General features: G+C 41.2%; 2 protein-coding genes across 5 annotated transcripts in view; both read right to left on the reverse strand.

Moving 5' to 3' along the window:
- Positions 1-7,665, reverse strand: part of Fam151b (family with sequence similarity 151 member B) — a 34,985-nt gene extending 27,320 nt beyond the window's left edge. The window contains exons 1-2 of the mRNA XM_036206801.1: positions 7,541-7,665; positions 1,479-1,604 (exon numbers count right to left, since the gene is read on the reverse strand). Coding sequence (XP_036062694.1) covers positions 1,479-1,604; positions 7,541-7,565 — 151 coding nt within the window. The 5' untranslated portion in view covers positions 7,566-7,665. The remainder of the gene's footprint in view (positions 1-1,478; positions 1,605-7,540) is intronic.
- Positions 7,666-11,776: 4,111 nt separating this feature from the next.
- Positions 11,777-27,918, reverse strand: part of Zfyve16 (zinc finger FYVE-type containing 16) — a 97,116-nt gene continuing 80,974 nt past the window's right edge. For all 4 annotated transcript variants that reach the window (XM_036206798.1, XM_036206799.1, XM_036206796.1 and 1 more), the window contains 5 exons: positions 22,554-22,634; positions 17,886-18,048; positions 16,838-16,943; positions 15,885-16,052; positions 11,777-13,039 (listed from right to left, as the gene is read on the reverse strand). In XM_036206798.1, coding sequence (XP_036062691.1) covers positions 12,878-13,039; positions 15,885-16,052; positions 16,838-16,943; positions 17,886-18,048; positions 22,554-22,634 — 680 coding nt within the window. In that variant the 3' untranslated portion in view covers positions 11,777-12,877. The remainder of the gene's footprint in view (positions 13,040-15,884; positions 16,053-16,837; positions 16,944-17,885; positions 18,049-22,553; positions 22,635-27,918) is intronic.

A 27,918-nucleotide genomic window follows, 5' to 3' on the forward strand; every position in this document is an offset into this window, starting at 1 on the left:
GCAGCCTAACCTCTTATGGCCCAAGGAACCTTCCACAAACGGTCAGCCTTGAGAAAAGCAACGTGTTCAGTAAAATATACCCCTTAACAAGATTATGAGAGCCTGTGCCATCCGGTTCAAGCCTGTCAGGCACCCACAGTGAGACTGTCTCCCTTCACTCCTGTAAAGAGGACTTTACCTCTCTCTCTCCCGGGACTGCCATCCCATCTCTGGGAACCCACCCACCCACTGCTTCTCTCCAGTGTATTTCAATAACATTTCTTCTCATCTGTTCGTGTCTGCTGACTTCTTTCTAGCACATGTGCTGCTGGCCTCCTATACGACGATGCACAGGACAGACAGTAAAGGTTGTGTCCGGTCCTGGGTTCAGGAACAGGCGTTTATTTTTAAGAAACAACAGTTCAACTGATACCAAAGGATGTGTGGGAGGCTGGGCAGGCCTGGCCTGGTGATGCAGTTCTGTAACTCCCACTGCTTGGGAGACTGAGGCAGGAAGAGCGAGCTCAATTGAGACTTGCCAAGACTACAGAGAAAGTTCAATGAAAAAGAAAAAGATCGGCTGAGAGATGGCTCAGCAGTTGAGAGTTCTGGCTTTTCTTCCAGAAGACTTGAGTTCAATTCCGAGCACCCACATGGTGTCTCACAATCGTCTGTAAACTCCAGTCCCAGGGAATTCGATTCAGTGTTCTGGCCAGGAACACTGATGGTGCATAAACATACACGTAAGCAAAACAACCAGACATATAAAAGAAATAAATAGAAAATTGAAAAACGCAGGAAAGAAAGAAAAGTAAAAAGAATGCCAGGGCGTAGATTAGTGGTGGTGCTTGCCCAGGACGTTCCTGGGAAGAAAGCTCAGACCACGGCAGGAGGCCCTGAAGAGTTAAGCTAGCTTGTGCAGGGTTTTCAGGTCACTGTGATGGTTGGGAGGCCCCAAGAAACAGCACAAATCCTCCACAGGGATGGCAGGAAATAAAGCAGCAGTTAGCAGATGGGTGTCACACTATCCCTTGTATCACCATGCCGCTCGGACAAACGGCACAGCTTAGTGGAGAGTGGAATGAGCCCTGGTAATTTCTGGCTGCAGCAACTGTCCCTGGTCCAAATTTCGGAGTGGAGTCTGTCTCCAGAGCCAAGTCTCACTCAGCAAGTGCATCTGCACAGCTGCCGCCCACTCTCCAGGGGGAGCCACACACTCTCTTGTCCACTGACTCTGGCAGACTGGTTCCCGCTCCAGCCAACTCACAGCTCAAGGCATTTTGCTTGGATTTCAAAAAGACGTACCGAGTTCATGAATTACCCAAAGTAAATTGAAATCGTCAGGTGTAGCAGCTCATATCTAGAACCCTAGCATTTGGGAAGCACAGGAGGATCGCAAGTGTGAGACCAGCCTGGGCTACATATCAAAGACTGCTTCAAAAATAAAAAAAACAGGAATAGGAAAAGAATTTCTAATAGAAACAGCAGAAGCCACTTACTCCTCAACGCCTCGTGCATCTGGGACTTGTGGTTAGCTGCGTGATACCAGATGATCTCAGCGCCATCTTCTGTCCTGATCTGACTGCTTCTGAGAAAATAATCCAGTATGTTTTCACTCCAGGACCCTAAAATAACAACATTTATATGAAAAAGAATATTTTTGGTGGGGTCTATATTTAAGGTAGACAAAATGATGTTGTGAGATACACATGGCAAGTAAAATAGTTTCTAATAACCCGAGGCAAATAAACATGCCCATCATCTCCCCAGGCACCTTTTCTAAGTTTTGTTGTTAGTGTGTGTGTGTGTGCGTGTCACACACACACACACACACACACACACACACACGCACGCACACGCACGTATGAAGAGCAGCTGAAGTCCCTCTAACATAACTCTTATATACAGTACATTTTCATTACCCATGGTCCTCGTGGTGCTCATTAGATCTCTAGATTCACTCATCCTACATATCTGCTCTGTATCTTTTGGCCAACACTTCCTCTTCTCTCCCATGAATAGTCAACATTGTGTTCTCTGCTTCTATATAGTTGAGAATCTAAAAATTCTACAAATAAATGAGATCATGCAGCATATTTTCTTTCTGTGGCTGGCTTATTCCACTAAGCACAATAATATCTTGCCAGCTCACGTGTGGTGACTAGCAAGGGCTACTAGTCAGAGCAGAATGATACTCTACTGGTAGTGTCTACCACATCTTCTCTACCCACTAGTCCGTCATTGTAGACTTGGGTGGCTTCTGTGCCTTGGCTATTGTGAATAGTGCTCACAGACATTCATTTACAAGGGAGTGGTTTCCTCCCCATGGGTATGTGTCCCGAGTCGGGGACTGCTGGGTTACAGGGTTAAAAAATGTTTTTTATAGAAAGGGGTAAAAGATAGATTGAGAGAGAAAAAACAAGCAATTAGGCTAGGAAAAAATAGATTTACAAAACAGAATATGTATTGTGGCATGTGGGTCTGTGATAACATGTAAACATACATCATGCTATAATTAGTAGCCATGCGGTGTGGTCTGCAGATTGGAGGTGTAAAAAGTACATAGGAAGAGAACAAAATTGCTAAGAAGCTGACACTGAAAGCAGAAATTACATTGTGTCCTCCAAGAACCCGGGTCCTCTACGGAGAGACAAAGCTGTGTGAAAACCAAGGGTGGTTCCATGTCTGTCTGTCCCCACCCCTCCAGGCCCTGCAGCCAAACCAAAAGCCCTGAGGGTAGCAGTTAGTTTCATCCATTGCAGCCTCTTCAACAGCACAGAGTCCATGTGTTGCTGCAAATCTGCCTGCAGACGGTGACCCTCCTGCAGCTGAGTGCTTGAACTCAAGGCAGCAATCCCGGGCTCCGCTGGCGTAGACAGATGCAAGTAATGCACACACTGCCAGGTTTTCCTTAATCCCTTCCCTGAGCCCTGCTGGTGCAGTGCCTACCCATGGAGCATGCATTATAATCTGCCAACTGTTGGCTTATTAACTCTGCCCAGCAACCTCTAAGAGCCTAAAGAAAATGCTGTCGTCAGACACTGCCAGCAAAATATTAGGAAAAGTTGAGGCTGGAGAGACAGCGCTGCTGCGCTTTCAGAGGACCCAGGTTTGATTCCCAGCACCAACATGAACGCTCACAACCTTCTGTTAACTCCAGTTCCTGGGGACCAACTTCCTCTTCTAGCCTCCGTGGGCACTGCACGCATGTGAAGCACAGATTCACATGCAAGACAACACTCACATACATAAAATAAAACTAAAAAGTAAATAAATCTTTAAATATCTACACGCTGGGAAAAGTCATCTTTGACCAGAAAATAGGACTTCTTTCATTTTGAACGACCTCCGTTCATTTTGATCCAAGTGCATGTATCTGCCATAAACATGTGGGCTTCATTTTTAAGATTTATTTATTTTCTGAGTATTTTGTCCATATGTGTGTGCTCATTGTCTGAGGGGCCAGGAGACGGCGCTGGATTCTGGAACTGGAGTCACGGCCAGCTGTGAACTGTCATGTAGGTTCTGGGGACGACCCCAGGAGCTGCCAGTGGTTGTCTTTCCGCCCAGCAAGTGGGGTTTCTACATGCCAAATTATAAGCCACCCCTTTAGTCAGAAAACACGGGTTATAAAGATAGTGCCTGTCATCGTGTGGCTCAGCAAGCACTCTGGAAAAAGGAGGAGAGTTGGCTGAAGAGGCCCCTGCCCCCAGCAGACCCCCACCACCCCCAGAGCCCCCCACTGCCTCCAACAGCCCCCACCACCCCCAGAGTCCCCCCACTGCCCCCAGCAGACCCCCACCACCCCCAGAGTCCCCCCACTGCCCCCAGCAGACCCCCACCACCCCCAGAGTCCCCCACTGCCCCCAGCAGACCCCCACCACCCCCAGAGTCCCCCACTGCCCCCAACAGCCCCCACCACCCCCAGAGTCCCCCACTGCCCCCAGCAGTCCCTGAATAACCCCAGAGTCACCCACTACCTCCAACAGCCCCCCACTACCCCCAGAGTCACCCACTGCCTCCAACAGCCCCCCACTACCCCCAGAGTCACCCCACTGCCTCCAACAGCCCCCCACTACCCCCAGAGTCACCTACTGCCCCCAGAGTCACCCCACCACCCCCAGAGTCACCTCACTGTCCCCAGAGTCACCCCCACTACCCCCAGAGTCACCTCACTACCCCCAGCGGTCCCCCACTGCCCCCAGAGTTAGCCCACTGCTCGCAGAGTCACCCCACTACCCCCAGAGTCACCCACTGCCCTCAGCAGTCCCCCTACCCACAGAGTCAGCCCACTACCCCCAGAGTCACCCACTACCCCCAGAGTCACCCACTACCCCCAGAGTCACCCACTGCCCCCAGCAGTCCCCCACTACCCCTGGAGTCACCCCACTACCCCAAATCACCCCACTGCCCCCAGTGATCCCCCTACCCACAGAGTCACCCCCACTGCCCCAGCAGCTCCCCCCACTGCCTCCAGCAGCTCTGTACCGACCCCAGCAGCCCCCTCAAACACAGGGCCCTGTTCACAAATGCAAGAGTATGCTTGACCGTCATTTTTCTAAATATCCAAGTTAGTCATTTTAGAAGGCGCATTAATTCTTAGTTATGACAAATACTAAATAAGAAGAAAACAATTAAATCACAGTATACATTCATGACAGAAAACATAATGGGTATGGCTTTGGACACTTGAACCTCACAGCTCAGACGGCCAAGACAGGAAGATTATGAGTTCAAAGCCAGCCTAGACTACACCACAGGACTCTACCTACAATGAGGTGAGGAAGGACAGATAGACAGAGACCAAATGTAAATTGGTCATTCTTTCCTGGTGTATAGGTTGCCAGGCATTAGGTTTTTCCATGGTGCCTTTTGACTGTGTTTATATTGCATTTGGAGTTTCTATAAAAGCACCTTACAAATTAGTAACCAGACACAATGATGCAGGAGTTTTAGGCCAAATGCAGTTTCTTTGGGCAGATTGCTGCTCTGTACTTAGTGACTTACAATGAGGTTATGTCCAGATAAACTAATTGTTGAGTTAAAATATCCTAACTCAAAACACATTCAACACAACCACTGAGCATCACAGCTCAGCCCGGTCTTTTTTAAAATGTCTGGAGCACGTAAATGTGGTTATTTATGTCTCCTTGAAGTGACCAAGGCAACTTATAAAAGAAAGCATTAATTGGGGGCTGGCTGACAGTTTCAGAGGGTGAGTCTGTGACCCTCACAGCAGGCAGCATGGCAGCAGGCAGGCAGGCATGGTGCTGGAGCAGTAGCTGAGAGCTCACATCTAATTTGAAAGTTGAAGGCAGCGGTGGGGGTTGGGCCTGTCATGGGGTTTTTGAAACTTCAAGGCCCATCCCTAGTGACACCTCCTCCAATATGGCCATGCCTCCTAATCCTTCCCCAAACAGTTCCCAGTTCTACCAACGAGGGACAAGCATTGGAACACAGGAGGCCGTGGGGGCCATTCTTCTATCTGTCCTTTGATGGAGAAATTCTGCTTCTTTGGCTTTATTCCACAGACAGATAAGCTCATTTCATTGAAGAAACTTAATGAACTGTTTGTAATAACAAAAGAGCGAAACTTCAAATGTCTGTCAACACTAAATAGGGACCATTTTGCAGCTCTTCAAATGAACAAGACAACTGTATATGTACAACAGGATCTCAGAGACAGGGGTGAAAAAGCATTAGAGCAGGGGAACAGGGGAAATGATGGGTTCCTGTCAATGTTACACAGTGAAGAAGGAATTAAGGCTGCCAGTCAGATGCCTTCAGCATCTTTGCAAATTCAGGTTTTCCTTTTTAGATGTTGTGTGAGGGCATGAGACATGTTAGTTCCAAATGGCATAAGGGTTGCTAACCAGGTGACTTTGAAATGGGAGGGTGTTTATTTGAGAGTCCACATTTTAATAACAAGGTCCTTCTAAGTCTAGAGGGAGGAAGGCCAGTAAATGTGGAGGTGGTGTAGTAACAGTTACTCAGCCAGTCACTTCTGGCTTGACAGATGCAGGAAGAGATCCTGGAGCCAAGGAGCCAGAAAGGCAGGAATACTGACACCACACCTCCTGAAGAAACGCGGTACTGTTAACACCACGCTTTTAGCCCTGGGGACTCTGGCTCGGACCTCTGATAGCACAAAGAGTTAGTTAGGTACAAGGGAACTGAAACTGCACCTGCATGGTGGTAGCTGTCTCCTGTCAGAATGCCCCTTGGTGGTTAACTGTCCGTAAGCTACAGTTAGGTTGGTCCCTTTGTATCAGAAACTAAGGCACCAGGGCATGCGCCACACTTGTGCACCAAGGAAGGATCTGCATCCTCCAAAGACTCACTGTCATGTTGTGGTGGGTTGTGCCCACGTGTGCACGTGCATGTGGAGAACACAGGACAATCTCAGATGCCATTCTTAGGAGGCTTCCACCTTGTGTTTTGAGAAAGGGAGACTTGTTGGCCTGGAGACAGACAAGTCTGGTCGGCTTGCTAGCTGTGCCCGAGGATCCACCTGTTTCCACCTCACCAGAGTGACCTGTACCAGGGTTGCTAGTTTTCACATATGTTCTGTGGATGGAACTCTGGTCCTCACCCTTGCAAAGCAAGCAGCTTATCAACTGGGCTCTCTCCAGCACCTCCATTGTGAGTTTGACGACCCTCTCTCTCTTGTAGGGATCATGGGACAAAACATCTAAGAGTTATCAGGTTCACGATAGTGTGGGAGTGGAAAAGGGTCACCTTACCCTATAAATATCACAAAACTTGCTTAAAATCCAAAGTCTCAAAAGAGGAGGCCTCCAGCCTTGGGGCAACCCACTCTATTTGACAAACAGAAGAACACACACACAAGAAAACCAAGTTGGAGGAAGGTTCAGTTGGATCTGAGAGATGGAGAGGAACAAGGGTGAGTATGATCAAAAGACATTGTATAAAAATCCTCAAAGGGGCTGGAGAGATGGCTCAGAGGTTAAGGGCACCGACTGCTCTTCCAGAGGTCCCAAGTTCAATTCCCAGCAACTACAGGGTGGCTCACAACCATCTATAATGAGATCTGGTGCCCTCTTCTGGCCTGCAGTCAAATATGCTGTATACAAAAAATATATTTAAATAAAATTTTAAAAAACTTAAAAAAAAAATCCTCAAAGGGTCAATACCAAGCAATATTTATCCTGTGCATGTATGTTGAAAGTGGAAGGTAAAAAGATGGTAGGGTATGTGGAAGTAAGCTGTCTCCAGAAGGATCCACCACGGAACTAATAGCAGAAGCCTGAGGGGAAATAAGATAAAATACAGAAAGCACAGCCCTTCCTGGGCCATTCTGGACTTTTTATAGTAAAAATGCATTTTCATTTTGTATTTGAAACAACTGAGTTACCCTACATTGTTTCTAAAGCTCCCTTGACATGGGGACATTGCTGCGGTCTCTGCAAACTCTGCTACCGGGCCTCCTTCACGCCGTCAGCAGACTGGAGCCCTCCACACCCAGCAGACACTCCTTTAAAACCGGAATACCTGAACCGGGAAAGGAGTAGGCGGCACCCGCCCAGCCCTCCGCACTTACCCGGGCCCCCCGCGAATGCTGCCATGGTGATGCACGGACGCCGCCGTCTGCGCAGGCGCTAAGGGTTGGCCTGCACAGGGGTTGTCTGGGTGGCGGAAGCCAGATGACCGGAACCTCGGCGCCGCGCCCGAACTGGTGCGCACGCGCATAGCGAGAGCTGGGCTGGCGGGGCGCCACCTCCCCACGGTGCAGACGTCCGGTTGCATCCCTGAGCCTGCCGACTGCCGGCGCAAAGCTGGAATTCCTCACCTGACAGAGGAGCGGAAGCGGCCCTCGCCCAGCCCTTCAGAGGGTAATGATTTCAAGTCGCTCTGATTTGAGTGGAAATTATTTTTAGCCTCAGCCAGGCCTCCATAATCTCTTTCTAGCCCAGCCAGGATTTTCCATCTCAGAAAACACTAGTTAGCCCCGCCGCTTTATTTTTTCGTTTTCTGCCTGTATCTTCGCATTTAAATTTAGTTTGCTTTTTTGCACATTTAATTTACTTCTTTACAGGAAGCACAAACCACACACACCTCTCACCTCGAGTTTATTATAGAACCAAATATGAGTGACCATGGTCCAAGAACACCAAATCAGTTGCCCCAAATATATTGCAGTTTCATGGAGTTTTTCTGTTTAAGAAAGTCATATATCATGGAACTTCCCATATGCTTTGGTGGAAACAGCAAATGAGGACATCTCAGCTTATATTCTCAGGTGTCGGTTGCTATCGAAGGTGAGGTGAATCCATGCTGCTTGTGAGGCTCCTTTGAAGGCTTGACTGGGCTGGGATCCACTTTCCATTCAAGCTGTGTTATCAGGAAGCTTCAGTTCCTCATCATGTAGGTGTGTCTGTGCAGCAGCCAAAGCCTGCACCTGGTTCCCCCTACACTAAATACTGGATAGAACAGTGGTTTTCAACATGTGGACTGGGACCTTTTTACAGAGGTCAGATATCCTGCATATCAGATATTAACATTATGATTCACAACAGCAACAAAATTTCAGTTATGAAGTGGCAACAAAAATAATTTTATGGCTGGGGGGTCACTAAACACGAGTACATTTATTAAATGGCCACAGCGTTCGGAAGGTTGAGAAGCACTGATCTGGAAAGACAAGGAGAGAGAAACTGTCACTGCCCAGTGGGTGGGAAGGAGCTGCAAGAGGAAGGCAGGCAGTGGGGAAGCTGCAGTAACTCTAGAGCAGCGGTTCTCAACCTTCCTAATGCTGCGACCCTTGAATACAGCTCCTCGTGTGCGGACCCGAGCCAGACAATTACTTTCGTTGCTACTTCAAAACTGTAACGTCGCTGCTGTTATGAATCATAATGCAAACATCTGCGTTTTCTAAGATAGCTACTTAAGATTATTTCTAATCTTAAGATTAATAATTAATAGAGGTTTGACATTGTTTTTTAAAAGAACCTTTTTTTTTTTTTTTTTTTTTTTTGGGACAGAGTTTCTCTGTAGCTTTGGAGCCTGTCCTGGAACTCACTCTGTAGACCAGGCTGACCTCGAACTCACAGAGATCCACCTGCCTCTGCCTCCTGAGTGCTGGGATTACAGGCGTGTACCACCACTGCTCAGCTAAAAGAACCTTTATTGGAGCACTTGAACTATACTTATCTGTATAAGCATGGAAATAAAGTTGAATTTTGTTCCTATAAATGCAAAAAAAAAACTTCCCCAAAGGTATTCATATGAAATTACATACCATTCCAAGCTAAATTCAAAAGAGAAAATTGAAAATTAAAAACAAAATTTTAAACTACCAAAAATCCTGGAGTGAAAAAAGTAAGAGAGAATAATGGAGATCAGTATTACCAAAGTACTTTACATGCATTCATGAAAATGTCACAGTGAAATCTATTATTTTTCTGGGTCTGGCCATTCACACCTATAATTCCAGCACTTGGGAGACTGAGATGGAGGCAGGAAGATCCAAGTTGGAGGCCAGCCTAGGCCACACAGCTAGACTTTGTATTTTCTCTTTTGATGCCTTGTCTTAAAAACAAGCCAATCATTAGTTTTTACAGTTAATACACATTAACAAAAAACGTGGAAGGACTAATGTATCAATTAAGTGGAAAAAGATAAACTTAGATGGTAAGGCATAGTGTCCAGTAGAAAAAAATTATTCAAATAAAAACCACCATGCAGGTGTATAGTAAAGTTGTTGTGAGAAGAACACTCCTAAGAACAGGCTGGATTTCTAATGGATTTGCGTTCTTTTCTGCAGCTGAGATGCTCTTTACTAACCAGTAAAGACTGAGTAAAAAGTGTTCCAACAGGAGCAGTGAAGCCTTTATGGTCCTGAATATAAAGCTCCACCTCCCAAGTGACTATGCTTACTGTGCTACACTCCATGTAAGAAATGTCACGAAGAAAAGTGGTGGGATGACCCAGTAAATTAACAACTAGTCCTACCACTTCGTAAAGGAAGACACTGTCAGACAAGCACCTGGCGCCCTGTACTCACCAGAGTGTTATTCACAAAAGCAAGACACGACACCCCCGAGGTCCACAAGACATGACTGGATACAGAAAATGTAGCACAGGCCCCAGTGGAGCTCAGGGCTCACACAGGAGATGCGTCATCTCTAACAAGGAGGACACTGACAGACGTTAGGTGAAGGCAGACAGGCAGGCAGAGGAAGAGCAATGTGCCTGATCTCACTTCTGTGTGGAACCTAAGAATGCGGAATGCAGACGAAAGGCACAGATGCTGGGGGCTGGCACTAGAGAGGCAGAGTTGGTAGAGGAAAGGGAGACAGTGGGGAGATGCTGGTCAGGGCACGAAATTTCAGGTAGGAGAAATAAATTCACGTGTTCTCTTGCACAACACAGTAACTTGAATCTAATGTGCACTTGAAGAAATAGATTAAGGCCATTGCTGTTATGATCTCTGCACCTGGGATGGTACACAAGAAGCTGACCACCTGTTGAGAGGATGTGGTGGAGAATGGGGAAACGTGCGGGTGGGAGAGAAATCAGCATTGCTGAGTTCTCATGTTTCTTTTTGCTGAATTGTGTATATTGTATACATTGTCAAACATAGTCAACAAAATATATAAAACCTAGCATGAGTCAGAAGTTTCTGTTTTATTTCAAGATAGTCTTTTAAAACTTAAATCACATTATCAAAATTATTCTTCCTATTAAAAAAACTTCTGTGCTTTATTTTATGAAATAATACAGAAACCTGGGCTGCCAGGAACCTACACAACCATCTGAGTAAGACTTATTCAATTATAAGGTGCAATATGCAATCTCCCCACAGCATTCTGGATGCTTCAGACTTCCAGCCCAAATGTCCCCTATGCTGCAAGCTCCTCCTGAGTAGACATGGGTATTCTCCATTCTGCTCCCTGCACCCACTTAAAAGTCATTTCTCCTCTGCAGCAATTAAAATGTTCCTATATGTTAATTATATGTTTCACACATCTAGTTCCAAAAAAGAAATGACTTATTTTTCAACCGATGAAACCTAATATGGTACTTTTTTATAAGCAGCACATACAGCTTGTTCAATAGATGCATAAAGCAAGATATTATTTCACTTCATTTTTCAAAATGCAGAGAAGCTGAGTTGCATTAAGTCTTAAGACCATAAACAGATGCTGTAGACTGACTATAAGGAGCCATCTGGTTTCTTTATGTGAAGACTATGTCCAGCAGGTGGCAAATGCATTCAGAAAAATCCATCTCCAAAGAGCGCTGTAAAATGTGCCTCTAACATTATGGCTAGAATTCCAATTTGAACTGGTTGCAGACACTTTGAAAAGAAATTCAAAGTTATTTCATCACAGAAGAGCCTTCCACTATTTGGTAAATTCATAAATTATGCAGTTATACCACAAAGGAAGTATATAATAAACAAGAAGAAAGCACATTATGTAAAGAAGACAGGATGAGCTTGACAAGCAGTCATCTTTGTATTATCTTTATAGGACATCATTGCAATAGATGTTGTAGTTGTATGCTGCCATTTTATTTACTATCTGTAACACTTGGCATTGTTTGTGGATATTATTCTCGAATATGTCTTTGGCTGGTCCAACTGTGATTCAGAGGAAGCTCTGGTCCTAAGACCTTAGCTCCTGAGTTACAGACATGAGTGACTGGCTCTTTAAGTTGCAAGGTTTTACAAATGTCCTTCTTAAAACAAGGCTATTTAGTGTGGTTTCTTTTTCTTGATATATACAATGAGTGTTTTTGATATAAAAAATATACTCCACATAATAAAAAGGCATCAAAACAATGATTACATTTTATATAAGTTAAATGACACATTTTATCATTTTTCCTTCTGTTTGAATTAAGCAAGAAAGCTCTATCACAATCTTTAACTTTATGTTAAATATCCCATTATAAAAATAACTGCCATAGAAAGAATTAAAAATATGCAAAAAGAACAAGTTTGTTAAACTATACTTCATACATTGGTGTCAATCACGAAATTCCTAAGGATCACCACGAGAGTAACAGAAACCTGGTTCAGGCTTTAGTTATTGCTACACGATGACTACTTCATGGGGCACCTGGCCTGTCATCATCTGCAGAATGTCAGATACAGTGGTGTACTTTGTAAAGAAGGAGAAAGCGATGCACTGTGATACAAAAATATTACCTATTTATATATTAGCAAAGATTTATAAAACACATTTCATACCATATGTTGCTATGGAAACAACAGATTTAAATAGAAGCACAAACTCCTGAAGCACCCACAATTATTTTAATCAGGAAAAAATGATTTTTATATATATACACACACACACATATATATATGTATATATATATAAAATAATTTGAGAAGAAATAAAGGCAAAATTCTAAGTTTAATCAAATGGTTTATCTAATCATGGAGGTAGGTCTGCATTCCAATTATACCAATAAGTTAGTTACCAGCTTTATTCAAAGAACTAGACGGCTCTCGAAACTGGCCTCACTACTGAAACACATCTTAAAAACCTGGAAGCCAGTATCCTCACTAGCATACACACAAAGCACGTGTCTCCTTCATTAAAATCATCTGGGCATGAAGAGGTATAACTAAGTGCAGATACTTTGGCTTAACATTTAAGTTACACAGTAAATACTATACATTTTAAGTTAGAAGAACTATTTTTCTCCTTAGTTCTTATAATAAACATAAAGCTATAAAAATGGTGGATTCCTTAAATTTTTAGATATTTAATATATTGTGCTAATGATTTGGAAAAATCATTCCTGCCTAAAAAAAGCAAAATTACATATTTCAATCAAACATTTAGTGTTTATAACATTTCAGCTTTAGTGCTGGGATTCATGTTAACAGATAAGTTTACAACATACAACACAGCACATTCTTTCACTCAAAAAGGTTTTCTAAAATGAAAAATGCTAACTCTATTTCTAAGGGCACACTAGAGTTGGAGGTCCCACCGTGGATCACAGGTATCAGAGCACTGTCCAGATCATTTAGGTAACGCTGAGGCAGAAGTTGGCCTTCACAGCCTGCCTGAAATTCCACCTGGAAAAAAGAAATCTTGGTAAGATAACCCTAGAAAAGTAGCCCTCTGGTGTTGCTCACTAGATAAATACATAGAAAATTTTGAATATTCAGATTAAGGATGTTAGTAAAATAATGTTATTTTCAAAAGTATATTCTTCCATTTCTTTTATCTCTTTACTATATAAATTATAAATATAAATATTGTCACTGCTTTATACTTTAGATTTCCTTTCAATTAAATACATAAGTAAACAGATGTCTGAAGCTTTTTTAATAATTAGCAATGGAACTTAAATTGAATGAAAAATGTATTGAAAAATCAACTTACCATGTTTCAAATGGTTGCAATGCTAAATTTCATGTGAGACATATGTGCAAGTGTGTGTGTGTGTGTGTGTGTGTGTGTGTAGTTGTGCAGCTGCATTTACCTGTGTGTGTCATAACTCAGGTCCAGAGGCTGACTGTGGGTATTTTCCCCTATGTCTTTCCACTTCATTTATACAGGGTCTCTCACTGTTTCCACTAGACTGACTGAACAGCAAGCCTCAGGATCTTCCTGTTTTTGTCCCCACAACACTAGGGTTACAGGCATGGACCATCATCACCAGCTTTGATGTAGATGCTAGGGATCCAAACTCAGGTCCTCACGTCTGTGCAGAATGTACTTACCTATTGAGTCATCTCCTAAGCCCTGTAATACTACTTAAAATTTTAAATTACTGATGAAATTTCTATTTTTATATATTTAACTATAAAAGAAAACAGTGCTTATTCAATCAATACTCATCAGGAGTTTCAGTGAAAAGGGTCTTACAATAAAGTAATGAAAACAAAACTCTTTCCAGTAGGAAGCATGAGTATAACATCTTGGTGGAGAAGCAAAAATGTATGAACCCCTGTTTAGAAAACCAGATTCTAAAGAAGAATCTGCCTTGAAAATCTCTACTGAATGTTTTGGAAAAGTTACAAAATCAACAGATAAGCACTAGACATTCTTTTTTTTTTTTTTTTAAGCTGTGGATAGAACCCAGGGCCTTGCGCTTGCTAGGCAAGTGCTCTCCCACTGAGCGAAGTCCCCAACCCACACTAGACATTCTTTTCCCATGTAAGAAGAGCACTATCCACCGCCAGTAGAGATGTATACTAAGGGAACACTGGGCACCACACTACACCTATCACACTGTCAAAGTGCAAGTGTTCAGCTGGGCTTGAGATACAGCACAGTGGTAGAGCACTTGCCAAGCAAGCACAAGGCCCTGGATTCGATTACACACTGCTGAAGCACAGGGTGTGACGAAGGACTGTCTCAGAAATGCTGACAGAAGCCAGGCCTGGTGGAGACAGGCCTGCAATCCAGCTACTCAGGAGGTGGAGGCAAGAGGATCCCAACCAAGTACAAGGTTTACCCGGGCTACAGGGTGAGTTCAAAGTCAGACTCCACCTTGAAATAAAAAAAGAACGGCTAGAAAAAAACAGCTCTAAGATGGAACATCTGCCTCGCATATAGGAGACCTGGGTTCAAGCTCTCACTTCCTATTTGGGGCAATATGTTGATATCCATTGAGTGCATTCTTAGATCTGGCCACTGTACATCTAGGAACTCATTTTTTTTGTTATATTTACATTTATGCAAAAGCAAAATACTGTCAAACTAAATTTCAATCAAAATATACCAAATAATATCTAATTAATTGTCATCCACTTATTTAATCAAATATGACTATTATACAACCATTAAAAAGGATATGGTCTAGGGCTGGAGAGATGGCTCCGTGGTTAAGAACACTGGTGTTGCTCTTGTGCAGATCCTGAGTTCAATTCCCAGCAACCACATGGTGGCTCACAGCCATCTCTAGTGGGATCTGATGCCCTCTTCTGGCATAAAGGCATATATGCAGATAGAGCAATCACAAACATAAAATAAATCTTCAAAAGAAGGTACTAATATATATTAAAAAATCATGGCAAAACATCTAAAGAGGAGTGATAAACAGTTTTATTATATACACATACACACTTGCATGTACATGCATACAATCACAAGAAGTATATAGTACTAATTGCCTGATGAGGGAGCAGTAATTAAGGAGAGTCTGGAGATGAAGTAGTTAAGGGTAAAAGGAGACCTTTCCAGAGCTTTAGCCTAGCTCTGCTGGGAATCATTTAATTTGTAGTCTAGACTTGAGGTCTCCAAGGCATACCAATTCCATATTATATAGCTTGACTGCTACTCCTTGGAAACATTTAATGAAAGGGTGTATGTCTGTATGTGTGTACTTTTAGATTTTTAAAGTTTTGAGTCATACACATCCAGTTAGAGTAAGTTCCAAAGCCTATCACACAGGACAATTACAGACCAGCACACTGGTCAGCAGGCTACCATGCTGAGTGAAACACAGTCCACTGGATCACAGTCACACTCAGTCACAGTAGAAGCTTCCCACAATAACAAAGGTAATATATGTGAAGTGTGCAGCAATTTCTGGCTCAGGGATGAGAGGGTAGCTCAGTGGTAGAATACATGTCTAACAGTAAGACCTTGGGTTCCATTACCAACAACACACACACACACACACACACACACACACACACACACACACACACACACCCTTACCTACCAACAACAAAAAACCCCAGGAGACCCCCTTTCTCAATAGGTTAAATAAAAATCTTGATTCTTTAATATAAATTGTATCAACTTCAGGGGCGGCAGTTAGAGGCCTGAAGTCAGGTCACTCCAGAACTCAGCTGACAGAAGGAAAGAAGTGGCTCTTTCACATCTGCACCATGGCACTCATGCTCCACACAGAAACATATTTATATCAATAGAGACTCCAAAGATGCATCACAAAATATGCCTTACCATATCAGTGTCAATGGAGACTCTGAGTCCAATTCTGTTCATTCTGTTACTCTTCAGCGTTCTCAGGTGAGGGCACAGCGCGGCACTACAAGCCGTGGCTATTTCTTTTGCAAACTGGTAACTAGTTTCCAAGACAGACACATCTTGGTCCTTTAGGAAGTAGAATACCTGAAAAATCAGTTAAATTAGAAAAGAAATCATGATTATGACTAAGAAGGCAACAATTATTGCTTTCAATTCAACTTTAATAAAATCCCAACATTAGATCTTTGAAATCACTGGTTGAGAGCATTCTATATCTACAACCTGAATTTGTATGATAAAAATTTAAAAGCAAAGATTACAGATTATGGGAATGGCTCAGCTATTTAGCCTAAAGTTGACTTGTATTAATGCAATCCTTGTTAACTCAGTTCAGAGCCCATACTACAAGAAAACCTGTATGGAATCAGATCAGACAGAGACACTACGATCTGTACTTGTGTCCTCCACAGTCTGTTCACTCTGCACAATGGAGGTCACCGAGGTGACATGAGGACATGGACAGCCAGGCTGGGAGGCTGTGCTTCTGGAGCTTCAGTCTCTGATCTTATAAAACGCTGAATGTGCAAAACTGGTTTTCACATGAGTGCCAATTATAAGCAGCTGTCAATAAAATCTTTCATTGTAACAAAAATAATCTAGCTAATAACAGTATAAAGTGTAACTATCAGCCGTCAGGAAGTACTGTCAAGATGAGGGCTTAAAATAAGTCTATGCAAATTCAAATCTGGCTGTGAGAGATTCTGGATGGGAATCTGTTTCAGTGTGGAGAGTGGAATGTATAATAAACTATATCTAAATATTCACAGACTGAGATTTCCAAGTAACACACACACACACACACACACACACACACACACACACACACACTCCAAACATAGCATGTGAAGGAAAGACACCGTTCTCCATACCTCAGTACATCTCACAGTCTTCTCTTCCGTTTCAAAATCTGCTTCCAGTTTTATTTTCTCACTTGGAAATCCTTCTAATGATATTCCGTCTACTGAACTGATAACACTATATAATAAAGTAGAATACAATACAATTAATATCACAGTGCTTTCTATGAAATTAATTATTGAATTTAGAAAATGAGATGAGAAAATCAAAGTTTTACATTTAAAGCAGCAAAAATATCTCAATTGTATATAAAAATCATTTATCATGATTCCTTGACTGTGCAATTATCTTGTATTTAGTAATTATATCTCCTTTTTAGTATGTCCAATTCAGACCCAGGTCTAAAATACTTTAGTTTCTTAACAGAAAAGTATCTCACAAATTAAACACTATTTTCTGGGGTTGGGATGTAACTCATTTGGCAGACAGCTCTGAGACTGACCCCCAGCACCACAGGCTTTAGCTCTAGCATTCAGGAGGCCCAAGCAGAAAGATTTCAAGTTTAAGACCATCCTACACTACATGCTGAGTTCAAGTCCAGCCTGGGCTACATGGCAAGACTATTTTGGAATCATTCCCTTCTTCTTTGTCCTAGACCCCTTACCCATCTCCAGATGAGAGAGTGTGGACAACTGAGAAGATGGACTAGCAGTGGTAACTGATAAGGCCTCTAGCACACACATCGTCAAGTCTAGCTTACACTAACAGGGAATTCATAGAAGTCAATAATCAAAAGGAAACCCTTATTAACTTGGCAAAAATGTGTACCACATATCAGAAAAGGCATTCTGCCTTTTCTTAGCCCTGACAGAAAACTACCTAACTGATGTTTTAATATCAGCCCCTCCCCAATGTGACTATTCATTATAACTTCCTGCCCAAGAAAACTTATGAACCTGGTTACTTATATGTTTGAGAAAAATACTGTATTAGTTGGAAAAGAAACATTTAAATTAATGCCTAATTCTGTATTCATTAAAAAATATTTCATGGTGTTAAAAGGATGTCCCCCCCCCAATCAAATCAATTACATTTCATTCTAGAACAAGAAATTCCTACCCTTTATTCTTCTTTTCTTCCGAATCCACCCAACAGATGTCCACATATTCTCTCAGGTCTACGGCATCCACTTTCCCACAAGGAATCTTAAAGTCCTTTTGCTCTCGTAAAGCCAGCCGTAAGCTGTCCATGGTCTCTGGAGTTATTTGTACCATTAAGCCATCTAGAAATCAAAGTCATACTTTATACAGAGTTTGCCAAATTTCAGTATGTGTGACAAGTAGCAGAATTTACTATTAAAATATGTTTGGTGCAAGATACAAGTTTTAAATATCCTCTGTTAATCATTTAAATGTTTGTTTTTCACTAGGAAAATAAAATTATTTCATACAGTTAAGAATTATGTTTGAGGTTATGCCAAGACAGTAAGTTATGCTTCTTACTAACAGCACAACAAAAACATCATGCATCATGGTTAAGTAGGGTTTATTCTAGGATACAAAGATGACTTGACATATGCAAATCAATAAATATTATATCAACTAAAGAACAAAGCCATGCATCAATCATCTTGCAGAAGAAAATACTGGATAAAATTCAACATCCATTCATTAAAATTAAAAAAACCTCAATAAATTAGGTTTAGAAGGAACATGTCTTAAAACAAAAAAGGCAATATAGGGCAAACCCATGGTAGCATCACAACGAAACGGGGAAAGTGGAGCCCGTTTCCTTTAAGATGAAGGGAAACAAGGATGCCCCCTTCACTACTCTACACACCACTGTAGTTACCCAGACACTACGTCGGGGGCAACAAGAAGGGGCATCACACAGGGAAGAGGGAGTCAAATTGTTCCTGTTTACAGTCTGTATGAGTCTGGCAAAAATCAGTAAAAACTGCATACAAAATCGAGATACAAAATAAGGAGCATGCATACGTACATACATACATACATACACACACACACACACACACACACACACACACACACATATATATATATATATGTTACACACACACACACACACACACACACACACACACACAAGCATGCTTACAAAGAAATCAAGACAACAAACTCTCTCATAACACAAAAGGAATCAATTTAATGGAGAAACCAGATGACTTCTACAGTGACAATGACAAAACACCAACGAAAGATGTAAAGACACAGGAAATGGAGACACAGCCATGTTCAAAAATTAGAAGGACCAATATGGTCAAAACATTGATGCTATCCAGACAATTGCATACTCAAAATAATTTCCATCTAAATATCAAGGGCCTTCATCTCAAAGGGAAACAAACAAATTCCCAACCCTAAAACTCCCAGGAAAGCACAAAAGACCTAGAATAGCTTTAAAAAAAAAAAAAAATCACCCAATATGAACATTGACCAACACACACACACACACACACACACACACACACACACCACCACCACCACCACCACCACCACCACCACCACCACCACCCAACAGAGCAGAAGAGAAAACCTAAAAATAAATCCAGCCACTTGACTTTCAACAAAGGTGCCAAAACAGTCACTGTAGAAAGAGTTGCAGTAACTGGTGCTATAGAGTGATGATCCACTCAGCACAAGGAGACTGAATACTACACCCTGACTCTTGCCATGTACAAAATCTCCTCAAAATGAACCAAAGGCCAAATGCAAGCCCTGAAAGTACGAACCTACTGGAATAAACACAGGGGAACTTATTTAATCCTTATGCATAGATAGATCTTTCTCTCTCTTTCTTTGTATTTTTTATAAGAAACAAAAGCACAGCTGGGTGTGCTGGTCATGCCCGTAATCCTAGTACTCAGGGGCCGAAAAAGAAAATAAATGCAAAAAGATGAACCCAAAGCATAAATAACAAAATGTACATCAAACAAAGCCTCTCCTGTACGACAAAGGAAAGAAGATTGCAGAATGAAACATGAAGGTCAGGAGAAAACATTGGTAAATCAAATGCTTTCTGACGAGGAGCTAATGAGAACTGAAAAACTCAACAGTTTGAGACTGGGTTAGTTTGCTTTAAAAAAAAAAGTGGAAACAGTAACAACAACCAATCCAGCTCCTGGTTATGGGGCACCTAGTCCCAGAAGTCTGGGGGCAGATGTGGGGGGATAATAACTTTGAGGCTAGCCTGGACTACAGAGGCTTTGTCTCACAAAATCAAAACCTGACTAGTAAATTCATAAATGATATGAAGACATTTCTTCAAAGACGTTTTACATGTCCAAGAAATAGCTGGGAAAAATATTAAGCATCACAGTGAAATGCAAATCAAAACCACCATGTTTTCTCACTCCAGTCAGAATGGTTATCATAAAAATAAATAAACAAAACAAATGCTCTTGGGACCAGAGAGACAGAGCACTGAGTGCTCTTCCAGAGGACCCAGTTTCAAATCCCAGCACCTACATGGCTGTTCACAAACCCCTATAACTCCAGTTCCGGAGTATCCTATACCCTCTCCTGGCCTCCATGGACACTGTGTGCCTGTGGTGGACAGACATGATGCAAACAAGAAAAACACCAATACATATAATAAAATAAAAATAAATAAATCTTCACTATACAGTAAAATAAATGATATTAAGGAAGTAGAGAAGTGGGAACTTGTCCATTGACTTACGTATTTATTCTATTTAGTCATTCACTTACTCATTGATTTTGTGGTCCTGGGAACTAGCCAGGGCTTCAGCACATGACAAGCCAGTGCTCTCAGACTAAGCTACATTCCTAACCAGAGAAAGGGAGAGCCTTACACACAGCTGACAGGACTGTAAGCATTAGTACAGTCATTATGGAAAACAGTGCAGTAGTTCCTCAACAAGCCAAATCACAATACTTTAATCAGAGATAGGCCAGGCATGATGGCTAAGGTCTAACCCTACACTCAGGAGGCACAAGCAGGAGGGTTGAGAATTTGAGCTCAGTCAGAGCTACACAGTGAACCCAAGCTAGCCTAAAATAGCAAGAATCTATATCTGAATACCTTCTGATGTTCCCCCGAAAAGAAACAATAAAAAACAGAGGGGAAAAAAAGATACTTCTATATCCTCTTATTGTAGCACTATTCTTAACAGCCACAATATTAAATCAACCAAAGTATTTATCAATACTTATCAAAGGAGTGAATAAAAACCATGGTATAAAAACACTGGGATATTTACTTTTTTTTTTTTGAGCTGAGGATTGAACCCAGGGCCTTGTGCTTGCTAGGCAAGCACTCTACCACTGAGCTAAATCCCCAACCCTATACTGGGATATTAATTCAGCCAGATGAAGAACTGCAATCCTGTCCCTTACAGCACCGGGGATGGGGCTGGGGGTCAGGCAGTAAATTAAGTGCAGTCACAGAAAGCAGACTTCCCTTGTTCTGGCCACACAGAGATACTGTGTATGTGCAGCCACTACAGTAAAAGAGCTACTTTCATAAAAAAATAAGACGGTGGCTCCTGCAAGTTAGGGAGGGAGAAGAGGACAGGAAGAGATTGGATGACGGTCACCACAGTTCAGCTACATATCAAGAATGTTCCACCTTCAGAGAAGCAACTAAAATTCAAAATTTACACTTTATAAAGAACTTGCAGAGGAATTTGAAGTCTGTCAACACAAAGAAATAACAGTTTAAATAGATGAAAATGGTAATTACCCTGATTTGACCACCATACATTCTATATATGATCCAAATTATCAAAATATTCTCTACACAAATATGAACAATTACTATGTTAAACATGAAGGAGGGGGAATCTACAAAATACCACATACAAACTACAAAGCAGTTTAAAAAAAAAACCAAACAACCAATAGAAAATAGGCAAGAGTTGTAAATGAGTATCTCACAAATAACATGTGTTCTCTAAGTATGAAATAAGACATTCTACTTGCTAATAAATAAAAAATATGCTTATAATAATGGCCATGTTCAGAAACACCTAAAGATCAACAAGTGAAGCTGACTAATAACGCCATGTCTGCAGACTCTGCACACTGCTGAGAAACTTAAGAGCCTCCTGATAGTGAGGACTGGTGCAGTCACTTTGTGAAACAATTTGAAAATACTCTGGGAAACTGAACATTTACCAATCCAACTGACTCAGGAATTCCAATCTTAGACATACTATTAGCACTACTGTTTGTCAAAAAAAAAAAACAATCTAGACGTTCATGGTCAGATGAACAAATTATCACATATTTACAAAATATTTAATAGCACTGAAGTTGAACACATTACAGCTGCAGAATATGCATAAACCAGAAACATAAACAATGTGCATATATATGTAACTCATTCTTAGTAGGCATAACTAAGTAATGTTTTCTGTAAATATACTCAGGTAGGAAAACAGTCCACAAGCAGTCAGGCTAGCAGCTAGCTCTTGAGGAGAGGAAGAGGGGGGCCTACGTGGACCCAATGCTGTCATGCTCTAGTTCTCGGCTGGGAGATTAATTCAGAGGTCTGTGGTACTGACTGTTCTTAACAACTTACACGTTCTTTTGTAAGCATCAAATACATTCTTTGGTTGGTGGGCTAGTTTTGGTTTGATTTGGTTTTTGAGGCAAGGTCTCCCTATGTAGCCCAGGATGGCCTCTAACTCATAGAAATCCACCCACCTCTGCCCCCTAGGTGCCACCACACCTGACAAATATATTTCTCAAAGGTAAAGGAAAAATAACTTTACATTAAAACAATCAAAGATGAAGGTCATACCTTCAACTATGCTGGACTTGGCAAGAAATCCTGAAGATGTTTTCAGAGCACCGTTGAATACCACGAAACTCGCTCCTGTCACTGATAATGAATAATAAGTTATATTTTAATCTGTTCATCTTATGCTATATTTATTTTTCAAAATGGTGAGCTCACACATTTTAAGTATTCAATAAATTTTATGCTTATGATACATTAGAAATACAATAAAAAAACAAGATTAAAATATTGTATAAAATAGTGTTTATATCTAGTAATAAACTAGTGTATTATTTAAAATGTTGGTGCTTTTGTTAATGAGGGTATCATGAATCAGATTTACTGCAGGTGAACACAAAATGTGTAAGTCTCTGGAGTCCTCACCTGACAAAGTTAAAAATGAATGTAACTTAGGGGCTGGGGTGAATGGTTAAAGTGCTTTCCTACACAAGCATCAGGACCAGTGTTAAGATCTCTAGAACCCACGTAAATTCTGGGTGAGTGTGGTAGCCTGCCTTAATTCCAGCTCTTGAGATGGCATGAAGAGATGGACTCCTCAGACCAGCTGGCTAGCAAGACTAGCCGTATCAACAAGCTCTGAGTTCTACTGAGAGACCCTGCCTCAGTGAATACAGTGGAAGAGCAATGGAAGATGATCCCCAAATCAAACTCAGGTCTCCACATGCACACTTATACATGTGCACCTAAAGACACGCAACAACATGCATGCATATAAACATCAACACCACATACAAATAACAAGTAGAGAAAGAGAAAAACAAATATAACCTTGGACACTAATTTCACCTCTAGAAACAAAAATGTATGCATACAAGGTTATTCATAACAGCATTTATTTATTTATTTATTTATTTATTTTTTTTTTTTTCTGAGACAGGGTTTCCCTGTGTAGCTTTGCGCCTTTCCTGGAACTCACTTGGTAGACCAGGCTGGCCTCAAACTCACAGAGATCCACCTGCCTCTGCCTCCCGAGTGCTGGGATTAAAGGCGTGCACCACCACCGCCACCCGGCCCATAACAGCATTTTTATAAGTCACTAAGGAATGATAGTCATTAATGACAATAAGAGACATTAAATGACACAGACAATTACAAATGGGAAGTTACAGAGACATTAAAGGTCTTTACTAACACAGAATAATCTCCAAAAAGTATTAAAAACAACGAAGCAAGGCGCACAATGAAACGTGTTACAAGTTATCTGAAAAAGTGGGAGAAAGGCATGTCTTGAGTGTATGAACTTGCTTGAATATATACATTATACACAAGTCTCTGGAGAGATATATAAGAAAGTAAACTGCTTTGTTGCTCTGTAGAGGATGGCTAAATGGTTAAGAGAATACCTTTTCTACCACAATATAAATACAAATAGTCTGAATCTTACCACACATATATGTCCCTATTAACAAATAAATACTTAAAACCCCCTCATTTTAGGGCCATGAAAATGGTTTAGTCTCGAAGTCCTTGCTATACAGGAAGGGGACAGGAGTTCAGGTTCCCAGCCTGCAGGTAAAAGATGGAATGTGGTGGCCGAAATGTAATCCTAGCACTATGGAGGTGGAGAAAGGAGGATCCTGGGGGCTTGCTAGTCAGTAAGTGTGGGACATTTGCACACTGTGTGAAGGTGCACTGCTGTGATTGGGGCAATAAAAAGCTGACTGGCCAATAGCTAGGCAGGAGGTATAGGCGGGATTTCTGGAGAAGAGGAGGAATCTATGCATGCAAGCCACCAGGAGACATGGAGAGGAAACAGGAGGTATAAGAAATTGATACTATATATGGTGACCAACCTGAGGCTTGAATATCCAAACATAGGGCCTGAGAAAGCTAAGACAAGTGCTGGACGTGACTTCCTAGTCCCACAGTCTCTTAGGCAGGCCTATGCTCAAGCCTTACAGAGGAGCAGCTCCTAGCTGCTGCCTGTAGGCTTGAACCATCGTCAGTCAGTGTGATCTACGTAAAGGAACCATGCTGCAGATAGACTGGTCCTATAAGGCTTGGCTCAGAGAATGGCTGCAGAGGTGGAGAAAGCCAAGTCCACATTAAAAAAAAAAAATCTGAAAAGGTACAATATACTTTATAAGGTGCTTAGGTGCTGATGAAAACAGATGGCTATAGACAGTCATAAAATAATAGTTAAAATAGTAAAGTCTTTAAAGAGAGCAAAGTAATATAAAAAAGATGAAAAATATTATAATATAGGGAGTTTGGCTCTTATGGTGCTTTGTTAATTTTAAAATTTTTAAATGCTAATGAACAATAGAATGGAATCTGCTGAGAGACAGTGGATTATGAAAGGGACTGCTAAATTAAATCAGCCCGAATACTTTAGAGATGTCTTGGCTTCAGAATGGAAGTAAAAAAATGTGTTATGTTGCAGGGAGAGGTTGTGCTTTTGCTTTTAGAGGAAATGAAAATCTATGGATTCCTTCAAAGTTAATAGAGATCAGATTTGTCCATGGGAGACCTCCTGAGGATCTTGGCTATAGACATGAAGGAGAAAGACAGAAAAGACTACAAGACAGGTAACATGTATGCTGATCTGTCTGCATGGGAACAGCTCTGAGACTAGATGAGATAGGATAAATCTCGTTGGCTACAGAGTCCTCATGACTTACTACATGCCATCCTTTTATACAGCATGGATATTTATATTACAGCGTGATTATGCAGTCCAGATGGACTTATAAAGTTGACAGATGCCTTTTACCTACTCAAATATAAAACCAAAAAATCATCTTCAGCTGACTTGTGTACACTGTATATTCCATACTTGTGTTAATATAGATATATGTACCTTTAAAAGTTTGTGTGTTTTCAGAAAAAAGCACCAGACACCAATAAAGTAGCCCAAGTGATCCAGCCTCTCTTGCAGTTTCTTCAAAATTCTGCATCCAGAACAATTTAGAAGCTGCTAGCTGATATGGTCCATCCTCATAGACTACTCCAGCCAAGACTTTAGATAAGCTCTACACTTTTCCACCACATAAAGACTAAACAAAAAAATAATATAGCTAGCTCTCCCAGGACATGGCAATTATCCCAATTTTCTTAGGGTCCCCTAAAGATGTTGTCACCCCAAAAAAACAGGACACAGTCTAGAGAACATGAAGCCCACATTCCCACAAGGTGGGGTGGGTGGTTCTTAGACATTCAGTGGGTTATGGATGTTTGTCATCATTTAGGGGGGTTGATTTCAAGTTGTTACTGGTCACAGGCAGAAGAAAAAAAAAAACTAAGTAAAGGAGGTTAGATTCAGAGATCTCATTCTGAAAAGAAAAAGAGGGATATAAGAATGATAGCATATAAGGGTAGATTATTGAATCTACTTTTTTTTTTTTTTTTTTTTTTTTTGAGACAGGGTTTCTCTGTGTAGCTTTGGAGCCTTTCCTGGAACCCACTCTGTAGCCCAGGCTGGCCTCAAACTCACAGAGATCCACCTGCTAAATCTACTTTTAAACTAAAAAAGCAACTACTAGTCTTAAATATTTTACATTGGTATGGATTTTTGTATATTGATACAAATTTAAGGTTATTTTTGTTATAATAGATATGTTTCTACTCTTGTTTAAGGTATTGCACCTATATAGCTCATTTAAAAATATAATGAAAAGTTCTAGTCCTTAAAGGCTATTATTACAAACTGTTTAAGATAATTAAGAAATGCAGGTTAGTAGTTAGTCATATGTAACAATCAAACTTGTAGTCATGTTAGTTATGTTTTCAAGGTCAAACAGAGATATATTTTAAATAGATGGTCTTCTAACACTTCAAAGACCTACAGAATATGGCATTTAAAATGTTTTAATAACAAGGCTTTTCATGACAGTGAGACATCTGCTCCTGGCAGTACCAATCTACTTCAAAACTCCATATGGAGTTTGCTTTCTTTATGGCAAAGTTAGCCACTGGGTAAGAAACTACCCTTGCCTTGACTGCTGACAGTATGTTGTCCAAACTGGACAATCAATACAAAAGAAAGCAAGTACCAAACTTTGCCAAGACAAGGTAGGACAGTCCTTCAAAATTTCTGCTTCACATAAAAGTCTATCAGATATTCTAGGCCGGTAGGCCAAAGATGGTTGCCCCAACATTACAGAGGAACCTTGGGTGACTGTCCAGGTAGCCAGTTGTCTCTGTTACTTCTGTAGTTTTAGAAGTTGCTTGCTCTGCTCTTCCTGATCAATCAGGTAATATTGTATCCTTCTTGGGTCTTCAATGGGGTCAAGATTAGATATAGTTACGATTTTCCTTGATATTAAATTCAAAAAAGAAACATGCATAAGTGATGTGAAGTTTGTAAGGTTAAGAAACATAAAAAGTTAAGTTGTTTATCTAAGAAGATGTTTTAAGATCTAAAAAGATGTTTTTTAGGATGGAAATACAAGTTATAGTAGAAAATGGTTTAGGTATAAAACTTTGGACTCACTAAGATAGAATAGATAATAAAGTACTTTCTCCAAATTTGCAAAATGTAAATGACTGAACATTGTGAATGTAATTCTTACCTGATAATTCTTGTTCTTACTGTTTTACTATATTAAGAGTTAAAACCTTTCCTTTTTATTTAGACAAAAAGGAGGAAATGTTGTGAGATATTTGTACACTGTGTATTGCTGTGACTGGTGTAATAAAAAGCTGAACGGACAATTTGCTAGGCAGGATGTAAAGGCAGGATGTGCAGGGAGAGAAAGGAAGAAGAGGAGGAATCTAGCCACACAAGGGATGCCAGGACACATGGAGAGGAAACAGGAGGTTAAAGATGGAAGGGAGACTGTAGGCCGATGAGAAATGACTACTGCAAGGAAATCTAAGTGAACTGGAAGCTCAGGCTCAGTGAGAGCGTAGCTAGAAAACTAAGGTAACGAGAGTTGAAAACATCCATATCAATCTCTGACTTCCATACACACACATACACACACACACACACACACGCACGCGCGCGCACGCACGCACGCACGCACGCACGCACGCACGCACGAGCGCATACACAGTTCTTACACTTTAATGACAAAAATGTCAGTTAATGGTAAATAAAAAAAGCAAAGTAGAAAAATATAAAACTATCTATTCAACCCATGTATTAAGAAACAAAAAAATAGCTGGGTGGTGGTGGTGCATTCCTTTAATCCCAGCACTTGGGAGGCAGAGGCAGGCGGATTTCTGAGTTCAAGGCCTGCGTGGTCTACTGAGCAAGTTCCAGGACAGGCACCAAAACTACACAGAGAAACCCTGTCTCAAAGAAGAAAAAAGAAAAAAGAAAAAAGAAAAAAAAAAGGAAACAAAAAATACAGTAAAATGTCAACAGTGGCCTTATCTTGTGCTGTGTGTGTTCTATGTGTGATACAGGTACCCTCAGAGT

The sequence above is a fragment of the Onychomys torridus genome, chromosome 15 (genome assembly GCF_903995425.1).
Source record: "Onychomys torridus chromosome 15, mOncTor1.1, whole genome shotgun sequence".
NCBI classification, from domain to species: domain Eukaryota; kingdom Metazoa; phylum Chordata; class Mammalia; order Rodentia; family Cricetidae; genus Onychomys; species Onychomys torridus.